General features: G+C 36.8%; 1 protein-coding gene across 1 annotated transcript; it reads left to right on the top strand.

Annotated features, from left to right (window-relative positions):
- Positions 1-1,792: 1,792 nt before the first annotated feature.
- LOC119430478 (vasoactive intestinal peptide) lies at positions 1,793-4,856 on the top strand. Its single transcript, XM_037697895.1, has 6 exons — positions 1,793-1,924; positions 2,741-2,845; positions 3,190-3,294; positions 4,074-4,199; positions 4,414-4,525; positions 4,848-4,856. Coding segments are annotated over exons 1-6 (459 nt in total). The 5' UTR covers positions 1,793-1,922.
- Positions 4,857-11,624: the final 6,768 nt, after the last annotated feature.

Here is an 11,624-nt window from a genome sequence, read left to right as displayed (position 1 = left end):
AGTTTGACTTCATTCAACATAATAAAAATAAACCATGTTTTCTGAATCAGATTTACTTTTGATGACTTGCATTTGGTTTTTATATAAATTATAAATGTTCAAAAACAACAGACAAGACACAGACATTATTTTTCAATATCAAAGCACATTTGTGCAATGTTTTTCAAAAATTATGCAGAAAAGGTTTTAAATCCCAATGTCACAGTTTTAGCAGGAGATTGGACACAAAGATGCAGACTGGGAGCTCAGTAACAAAACTTGTTTAGTTCCATCCATTCATTCATCCATCCATCCATCCATCCATCCATCCATCCATCATCCATCCATCCATCAACCATCCATCCATCATCCATCCATCCATCAACCATCCATCCATCATCCCTCATCCATCATCCATCCATCCATCCATCCATCCATCATCCATCCATTCATCCATTCATCCATCCATCCATCCATCAATCCATCCATCCATCCATCCATCCATCCATCATCCATCCATTCATCCATTCATCCATTCATCCATTCATCATCCATCCATCCATCAATCCATCCATCCATCCATCAATCCATCCATCAATTCATCCATCCATCCATCCCTTCATCCATCCATCCATCCAGCCATCCATCCATCCAACCATCCATCATCTTCCACTTGTTCCGAAGTCGGGTCGTGGGGGCAGCAGCTTGAGAAGGAGGCCCAGACAACTCTTTCCACACTCCTCTGAGGAGGAGCTAGTAACAAAGCTTGTTTAGTTTTATTTTTAAAAATCTGTTGAGGCAGGAAAACTTACAAGCAGGGGGAGGAATGAGGAGTCACAAGGAGAACACATGGGAGGACCAGACATGGCATGTTAAATGCATAATGGTCAACTGAAACTGGAGTGAGCACTGGCAGAATAAATAGGCCGGGGCTGATGAACAAAGAGGCTGCAGCTGAGGGAACAGGGGTCAGGTGGAGATGGGCGTGGAAGTCTGACTGCAAAAGTAGTGAGGGAGAAGTGACTGGTGGCACAGCAGACCACAGAGAAACAGAACCCAGATCGCATAACTAAACACAAGAATCAAATGAAATAATTATAAGACTCAAAGAATGATGACAAATCTAACAACAGTCACAGATCCTGACACGCAGAATTAAAAGAAGTTAATTAAAAGTCAAAAAGAATTCTGGATTGTTGGTACTTGCGATTGGTTCACGTAAGTCTTTCAGGATTACAAATGTATTTTTCTCTCTTCTTTCTGCTGCTTCCTTGTTGGCTATCTGTGTGGAGCAGAGGGCTGCCATGTGGGGCGCCCAGGGGAGCAGATGGGAATTAAGGGCCTTGCTCAAGTGCCCTTCAGGATTACAAACTAAAAATACTAAATTAGTTCACCATATATATGAAACCACATTTAAGCTGCCTGGTCCTAAAGTTTGAATCTCATTGATCAGGTGGGGGAAAAAATTACTTTCTCTTCAACTTTCTTTCGCATTTCTGATTAAAACAGTTAGAGCTTAACTTCTAATCTTCATGTTTTTTAGGGTTTTATATCTTCTGTTTGACTTTCACAGAGAATCTCTGGGTAGCTAATCAGATGAATCAAACCTCATGTCGAAGTTAGTTTTTCTTCTTCTTTTTTTAGTAAATTAGAAGGTAAAAAAAAAAAGAGTAAAACTTCTGACCAATCTGACCACAGGCCTCTTTGGTTCAAATCATGAGCAAGAGCAGTGACGGAAGCAACGAGCCTCTGACGTCTCGGGCTCCGGATGAAGCTCATGTCCCCTCCTGCTCCGTGAGAAACACCCAGGTGTATAAAACGGGAACTGAAGGCGAGCAGAGGAAAAGACCAGCAGTGTGGACATACTGCAGCTGATCGGGATCAGGACTTTGGACAGCGCCAGAAAACTACAGAGCCAAAGAACACAACTTTCTTCAGAGCACATGTAAGATATTATCTGAGAAAATGGTTCAGCATGTCATTAAAAGTTGTTGTTGTATCTGTTCTTCTATTTATAGCGTCTGCTTTTGCCCTCTTTTTTTTCTACATGTTTCATTATTTAAATAAGTTTGGGGTTATCTTTGGACAAATGACTCGTTAAGTAAGCAGATTACATTCCATTAGTCGTTTTTTTTTAAGGATGGGAACAGAAATATGCGATCTTATCAGATGGACGCGCTATAGTCTGAGCTTTGCGTAATTGCGCACTGGACTTTGCGACTTGTGACATTTTTCTGTGCCAAATTTCTTTCCACTTTTCTAAAAAGTGTGACTGATCAGGAGCCTATCTTTAAATTTTGTATAAGGTCTAATAGATTTATTGAGACCAGATAGCTTTAACTCAGAACAGCAAAAGAAAACAAGACAAAAATTATTTATTTGTTGTATGTTTCCCACATTTTCCAGGGAATGAGACTGCATTTTAAATTGCAGAATGAACTACATCTGATAAAAAAATAAAAAATAAAATAAAACAGCTCGCCACATGGTTTGTGGTTCAGAGTCGCGCCGTGCGTAATTACGCATTAGATCGCTTTCACTTGATACCTTCTATATTGAAAAAGAAACGTCAGACCGAATCAAAACTACAAGAAGAACAAAATATTCTTCCTTTTGTTTGTTCATATTTCGTGTTTGTGAAAAGAAATCAAACTGGATCATAGTGTGTTACTCCAGAACCAGTCGGATTTTATTGTATCTATTTTTTGGTCACCATGTTATTGTTACAAGCAGAATAACTTTCTCCATTCTCATTCGTCAGGTGTAAAGCGATGGTACAGCGGTCCGGCCCCCACCTGCTTCTCCTAATAGCCCTGTGCAGTGTGTTATACTCCCGGACTTTGAGTCTGCCTTACACATCCATGAGGTGAGCGCAAACCTTTCTGACGATCTGAGCTGATTTCACTTCGAAATGACAGTTTTATTCATTCAGAGGAATTATTATTTTATGGCTTAAATGTCTTCACTCATCAGTTAGGAAGTGGTTTATTGATTTTATGCATGGCTTCATTTGTCTCAAGTTATATTTTTTTTTTTTTTCACAAAAGTAAAAAAGAAAAGAAAAAAGGACAGAATATTGGCATTTTGACTATAATTGGTCAAATTACAGATGGCGCTGCACATGAACCGGAGCTGGCGCGCATTTTTATGATGTTTTGGATGTGTCCATTGTGTCCAAATTTGATGAGACTGTCTTTGAACTCTGTGCAGACCGACGAGACATGCAGACGGTCTGTTCACCAGCGGGTACAGCAAACTCCTGGGTCAGCTTTCAGCGCGGAGGTACCTGGAGTCCCTGATCGGGAAGCGCGTCAGGTAGGTGGAGAACCGCAGACCGACCAACGCATGTCCAGTTTTATAACATTGTTTTTATTTTAAAGAGAAGAAATAAGAATATTTAGGTTTTAAAGAAGCTTTGAGAAAACGTTTTGGTTACAAAAGAGTTTGTGTAGTCTTAAAATACTCATGAACCATAGTTCATGTTGAAATAGAATAACATCTTTTAGTCATAAACTTGAGTTTTGATACATTCACCTTTAAACAAAGATTTTAGACACAGAAAATAAAGCAAAAAAAAAAAACAAACCCATAAAATATGAATTCATGACTAAAGGCTTAATTGGTTTAAAAGAATACAACTCCTATCAAAATGAAGATATCTAATTATAGAGTCAAAGAATACAAGTTAAACAATTTAAACACATTTTAATCATATTTTCTACTTCACAATCATAAATTAATAATTTAGGTAGTGCTTGATAATGAGTTTAACTTTCTCACAAAATCAACAAACAAACTAAAAGGTTGTTTTATTTCACTGATAGATTTTTTTGCCTTTTTCAACACAAGAGCCACTTGACATTTAAAGTGAAAAGATATGACCTGCTCGTTGACGCGTTTTGTCATTGGCAAAACATTTTTAAAGGTTAATTTATGCCATTACAGATTCATCACATGCTTGTAGTACAGCCAGGGGTGGGCTCTCACACACGTGCACAAAGAGTAAATACCGTACATCATAGAGCCTGACTTTGTAGAGAAATGTTGAGCACTCTGAATTGTTGTGCCACTCTGAGGTCATCTCTTGTGTTCAGCGACGATGTGATGGAGGAGCCGGTGAAGCGCCACTCAGATGCCATCTTCACAGACAACTACAGTCGCTTCCGAAAACAGATGGCGGTCAAGAAGTACTTGAACTCTGTCTTAACAGGAAAGAGAAGGTAAGCATCCTTCCTTTTTACTTGAAGGTAAAGGAAAATCATGGTCAGGCTTTGATATAAACAACGATTTTAGTTTTTCAAAATGAAAAATGTTGCAATAAAAAAAAAAAAAAAAGAATTCAAGCCTGTTGCTTCCATGTGAACTTTTGTTTGCCTTCCAAGTTTAGTTGAAGATATTTATTTTGCCTTTGTCTCTCCTCCTCAACACAAACAGCCTAGAAGATCCTGGAACCAGTGAGCCGGAGGAGTCCAGAGACGAACCCAACACCTTCCAGGAGAGCTACGATGACATCAACGTAGATCACCTTCTAAACAGCTTTCAGCTGGTAGGCACTCATAATCATACAGACTGGCTGAACCCTAATCCATGACCCACAAACTATCAAAGTTGACTCAGTAAAATAATCCACAGTTGAGTTGAACTCAAACTGATATCAATCAATTTCTTTATAGTTTTGCTATACATGCTGAATTTGTTTAATATTTTAAAATATTGAAAAATGAAGCTTTAAAGCAAAAAAAACAAATATATATATATATATATCTCCCCTAATCTTCATTTTAGGAAAAGTTTACCAGACTTAGATGGTTAAAAACGGCATAAAGTTTTTGTCACTGTGTGTAACCTTGTTCTTTTCTCCTTTGCAGCCACTTTGAGGAGGGGCCCATGCTCAAATGAATACCTCAACTCATCCTATAAAGATGCTCATCAAAATAAAGATATAAATACAATGCACATTCAGACATAGTATTAATGCAAAGGACGTTCAAAAATCAAATCAACCAATGATGGCGTTTTCCAGTGTGGTTATTTATCTATCTATCTACGCATTTCATGTTCATGCTGTAAATACATTTATACCATTACGAAAGAGGCTCACTGAGCAACATGGGGATCTGTGTGAAGTTTTGATTGGTTCGTTGGTAAATGGCAACAGAAAATATCACTAAAATTTCTGTTTCACTGCTGATGGTCCTTTATGTCATTTTCTTGGAGCCACTGTTCCAATTACAAAAACACTGTCCCATTGATATTACAAAAAAAAAGAATAATATTCTATTAAAGATCAATGACTCAGTCTTTGGTAATACATTTCCCTGGATTCTCAGGTGTGATTCTTGAATTTGTTTCCTTAACTAGAAGACAAGTCTAGATTGTTTTATCACATATTTTTGCAGAATTTGCAACAATCGTTGATATAAACAGTATTTAACTTGTACTCAGCGGAACACAAATCCCAATAACTCGTATAAGTACTTTTAAAAAAGTTAAATGGTGCAACCTCTATTAGTTTGATGTGACTGATTTTCTTTAAATATGCTAATGTAAACTCTTAACATGGAATAATGACGTTTTGGTCAACAGTACCAAAGGAATATGACTATATTCCATCAATCTTTATTGAAATATTTACCCACAGGATGATAATTGAAAAATAAGATGTTAACTGTAAATTTATACCAGAATTTTATTCAGTACAAAGTTTAATTTTCAAGCAGTTATCTAATTAACACTGAATATAAAAGCTTGGGGATTTAAAAACATAAATCTGAACTTTCACTGAACCTATTGTGTCAAGTAATCTTTATCCGAATTTAAAAATATGATTAATATTACTTACAGCTTTGCGCCTATTTGGTTTTACTGGCCAGCTCTTCTTAAATGATGATCAGTTGAACAACTATCCATTTTACATTAAATCTCTTGACTAAAAAATATTATTGTAAGCTATTTATTCATGTTCAGGCTTTCTTTGTGCCATTTGATTCATAAAAGAAAATGTTTTACTGTATTTTGTTGAATAATCATTCCAATAGTCAGTAACAGAGAAAAAACTTTGCCTTACAAAACAACATAAAACATAAATTACAATGCCCCTGTAATCATGAACAGAACAACACAAATGCATTATGGATGTACTGGATTCTACATAATACGAATTATAATCACTAAGCAGTTGTTTCATTTGTTTTTAATGTTGCCATGGTGATGTGACCACCAAGAGTTTTCTGTATGTGATGAATAAAAGGAGACAAAAGCAAAGTAACTCAAAAGGACGCAGATGCATATAATCACTTTCTACTATCCTACATGTAGAGCAAAGACATTTTAAGTGTGCATAGAGCTGCCTTTAGTGCTTATAGTGATGTACACCACTGATCAAATAAAAGATGCCGATTTATTTTTCAAAGCTGAGTCGTCTTGTCTGGCTGATTGTTTGTTGACGGATCCTGTCTCCAAGGATGGTTTATGAACTGAAAGGTATAGAACAAAATCTACTTGATGAATCAATACATAAAATAAGAGTCTACAATTAATTAGGTAAAATGTGATAATACTGTTTTTGGTGCAAATTGCTTTTAACAGACTGTGGATGGCAAAACCAAATTATATTCTACATAAGTGGTTGATTGAGACTGAGCAGCTGATTTTTTCATCTATCAACTTCAGCACCACGGACAGAGACACTTTGCCCACCGGCTGTTTTTCTCCATTTTTTAACATTTATCATAAAATGTGTTTCCTAATTGTATTTTCATGAACAAAGTACATATCAGGGATTTAAAAAACTGATTTACAGTCAAACAGCATGCAGTTAAAATGGGATTTTTCATTCACTGCAGAGCAGATAAGAAAATGATCCAGCAGGTAACAAAATGTATTTTAGCTTTAATGTCACATCCTGACAATAAAGTTTAGAATGAAGAGAAATGGGCCTGTTTATATCTCTATTATAAGCCAGGTGGTTTCATGCTTGTACACAAACAAACTTTGGGCTGCTGTCAACATGATGACATTGTCATACAAACTGAGACTGGGCTGTACCCTGTTCAGCTCCCAACAAAGGAAGAAAAGTAGAAGGGAAGATAGAAGATTTAAACTTTATCTGATTAATTAGTGTTTACATTGTTAAAACACGTCCATTCGTTTATCAAAGTTCTGTATCCGATGGATCCTGTAGGGTCACAGGGAGGTGGTGCCATTCTCCAGCAGTCAAGGAGCAAAACAATCAATTCAATTCAGTTTATTTATATAGTTCCAAGTCACATCAGAAGTCATCTCAGGGCACTGAATAGAAACACTGATATATAAAAATTAAGTTAATACTATTTATCTGAGGAGCAGACTGCTTTGAATTTAACTCCATCACATAACTCTCATCTTGAGCAAGTATAAAGGCGACAGTGGAAAGAAAAAACTCCCTCATGATGAAGAAACCTTTAGCATGACCAGACTCAGGACAAGCGGTCATCTGCTTCGACCGGCTGGGTTTGGTAGGAACTGATACACAATGGCAGGTCAAGAATCACATGTTAAGATAGAAATAGTATCAAATGAAAACTATTAAATTTTAACAATTAATTTTATGAAATGAGGTCAATTTGTCCTCCAATAGTCTAAGACTATAACAGCATAACAAGCCAACCCTAGGATTTATCAAAAAGGAAAGTTTTAAGCCCAGTCTTAAAACTGGACAATGTGTCAGCCTTTCGGACAGAAACTGGAAGTTGGTTCTACAAGAGAGGAGCCTGATAACTGAAACATCTTCCTCCCATTCTGCTTTTGGAAACTCTAGGGACCACGAGTAAGACTGCAGTCTGAAAGCGAAGTGCTCCGTTAGAAAAATATTGAACAATAAGATCTGTAATATAAGATGGAGCTAAGTTGTTGAGAGCTTTGTAGATTAGAAGTAAGATTTTAAGGTGGGGCACAGTGTGATGGTCAGCAGTCCTTCACAGAGTCACATCCATGCACAGACACCTAGCATTCTACAGCGCTTTACATTGTAGCTGTTTTTGTTTTGTTTTCTACTATCATTTTCTTTCATTTATTTTTCCCAGTTTATTTTTATATACTTTCTTTTATGATTGTCTACTGTTGTCATCATTCTTTATAAAAACAGGTCTCTCTTGTAAATGAGTCCTCAAGGCTCAGTGAGACTAACCTGTATAAATAAAGGTTGAATGAAAAACTGATTCAGATCTGCCAATCTACCTAACATGTCTGGATATGAACTGTGAGAGAAAACCCAAGTACCTGTAGTGAACTTGACCTGATGTCAAAACTTGACCTTAGGATCATATGGTCAGAAACTGTCATTTCGTTGATTTGCATCCAGAAATACAGGTTGATCGATCCTGAGACTTTCTTTCTTGAATTAATCAAGTGGAAAAAGACAATTCTCTATGATCATTACTATTTTACAAATGTTTTGATAATCAAATTGTGTTAGTTCAAACAATGTTTACATGTTGAAGTGAACTACTCATTTTTATTTACTTAAAACAGTAATAATGATTTTTATTCCTCAATTCAAAGTGAAATCAAGTTAGAGTACGTTACAGAGTAATGATTCAATTTCTTGATCGTCTGCTTTGAAGTGAGCAAATTTGTAAGTGTGTCAAAGTTCGAGTTTCGGTCAACTGAAAGTTTACTGAAAAGAAATGTCATGTTTAACTTTTACAGCGAGATACTTGGTGAGTGGCTCCACGAAGTCTGGTTTTTCCATGATATCTTTCTGTCTGTTCTTAAACAATCTGAATCTTTTCCTTGACTTTTAATAACACCTTACATCACAAACCACACCTCTGCTTTGGTCCATTGACCAATCAAAAGGCTCTCAAATGAACCGGAAGTAGAGCTCTTTAAAATGTGGGCACTTCCTAGTTCAAGGAGAGTTTTTGGAATTCAGAGTGCAGAGAGTTTGGGAGTTCCAGAATGCAGAACGCTGGCATTCAGGATGCTGCTGAATTAGAATCAAGCTGAACCAGAGACGATTTTGGGAATTATAACTTCTGTTTGGATAACCTCACACGACTCTCGAGGTCTTTAGCTGTTCTTACGGAGACGCTGAACAGTGGCTCGAAGTGGGACTTCACGCCGGAACTGATCTATCTTCAGAAAAGGTAAAAGTCGACCTTCACCAAAAGTGTACTGTTGGGACAAGCTGATTTCCGAAGGAGCGTGCATGTTCTGGTTAAAACAGACAAATTCCCTCACACATCTCTCTGTAGACAAACTTCACTTTCCATCTTTAAACTCTCCTATCTGCTAGCAAATTAATCCAGATGTTTTCAGAAATGTCTGTGGTGAAGCAACGGAAAATCATGGCCGTGTGGTTTTCCTGGTTGTAAAGCTGATTAATTATGTCGTTATTTTCCAATTCTTGCCAATTAATGTAAATGTGTGATGTGTTAAACTTGATTCTGTTAATAAATGACCCACTCGTTTGGTGAGTCAAAGATAATTAACGTCTCACGTCCACATTTTATTACATTCAATGCACGTACATTACACAGTCCAGAAAAATGAAAGAACCCGTTTTAACAGTATGAATATATCTCAGGATATGTCTTACTACATACCCAGAGAAGTCACGTTTGCATGGGGAGAATATTTTGTAGTGGCATGCAAATATTTTGTTTGTTTGTTTGTTTGTGTGGTGGTGGTGTGTGTGTGTGTGTGTGTGTGTGTGTGGGGGGGGGGGGGGGTTAGGCTCTACTGTTGTACCATTTTACTATATTTTATGGTCTGTATACTTTTTTTGTTGTTATTTTTGATGCTATAATTTGTGGTTTATATTTTTACAGTGATCTGTAACATTTATCCAATTACAACAAATGAAAAATAGCCTTTCAGCAAATTCTGGCATGCTTTATTGTTCTAATTTTTGTTAGTGTGTGCAGACGTGTGGGTGGATATGTGTGTGTGTGTGGGGGGGGGGGGGGGGGGGGGGGGGCTATCACCAGCAGTTGTTGTGAGATATATGGAGTACACCCTGAACAGGTCTCAAGTTCATCACTGTCCTTTCTAAATAAACAACGTTAAACTAAAGTTAAAGCAAACTTCACACACAAAGATCCCGGGAGTGTTTTGAACCTGCGGCCATCTTTCTGCGAGGCAGCTGTTTCACTGTGCATCCCTAGAAATCTAAAATGAAAATTAAATAAAAAAAAAAAATGTGTGAATGCATTAGATTTCAGCTCAAATGTTTGAAAGACGATCAATGTCAGTTGCTTTAGGTATATATCAAATTATAAAATATTTAAACAAGAAAAACATTTCATGTCACGACTAAACACTGTTTAAACATTTATCTGAAACATGAAATCTGACATTTTTTCCCAAAGAACATTCATCTCCATATTTTAGGAAAACTTCAAATAAACTTTCAACCTTTGAACTAAACCAGCAAATGCAAGCAAAACTTTATAAAACAAAAAACGTATTCTATGACAGAAATGTGAGCAAAACTGATTCTGTTGTACTTTTATTTTGGTAATGTCAGTTTTACCTGAAGCACTTTAAAATATGAACAAGAATATGCAACAACTATATTTTTACTGTAAGGAATTATTTACAAAAACAACATTTTGATCAAATACAAAGTGTGCATTAATCTTTTTATGTTTGCATGAACACAGACAATGGTCTGCACATTTACAGAGTGGTTGTACGTGTGTGTGTGCACGTGTGTGTGCAAACGTGCGTGTGTGTAAGTCACTACACACTGCCTGCCATACCTTTGTGATTGCTGCTGCTTTGTTGAGAGGCTTCACTCATTAACTACCATCACTGCTGATCTTAATGGACCCAACAGAATAAAAATAGACAGAGAGAAAAGGACTGCAGCCTTTTAAAACTAAACCCTGCGTGTGTGTGTTTGTGTCTTGTTTCTTTAGTGTTGGCATAATCAATAACTTTTCCAAAAACATGTACGAATCGACAAACTCACAAATAAAGAAAAGTTCATTACCTCATAACACCTTTTTTTTTTTTATCCATTCATTGTGCAAAAATAAATCCAAAGCCTGTTATGTGAGAGGACACTGACGATTCATCTGAAAAAAGGAAGAAAGGTTTGTTTCCAACATCATGAGTTACACCAAATGAAGTTTTAGTAAACTTCAAAAACATTTTCTATCATGTTTGAGTTACAGTTCGGTGGTTTGTATTCATAGCAGGAATCTTCTTGGTGCAGCAGAAGAAATAAAGCACGGCTTAAAAAACAGACACAGATCTAATGTTGCCCACTGCATCACTTCACATCACTTACCAATTAAACTGTTTCTCGGTAGTTGTGTTTTGTTTTTTTTATGTTATGGGTCAACTGGAAAAAGCCTGACTGCCAACTGTATCATAAGATAATGTGACATCATTCAGTGAGTGCATTTATTCTCACTTTGTACTTTCACAATCAAATAAATGTGTGAAAGTTCTGCCCTGCCAGCTGCCTGCAGTCATCTGAAGCACAAATCAGCGACACCCGTGGATCATCAGCTCGACAAGTAGGAGGAGCATAAAAGGCTGTAGAGAGCATTCAGCTGGCGCTGGAGCATTACCTACCAACGATAGTTCTGTTCTAGCCAGTACTTTGTGATTGAAACTAAATAATAACAATGATGTACTCCTGTCCTACAGAT

Source organism: Nematolebias whitei, chromosome 1 (assembly GCF_014905685.2).
Source record: "Nematolebias whitei isolate Nwh7 chromosome 1, NemWhi1, whole genome shotgun sequence".
NCBI classification, from domain to species: domain Eukaryota; kingdom Metazoa; phylum Chordata; class Actinopteri; order Cyprinodontiformes; family Rivulidae; genus Nematolebias; species Nematolebias whitei.
The sequence above is the reverse complement of the archived record's forward strand: the minus strand, read 5'-3'. Positions and strand labels throughout refer to the sequence as shown.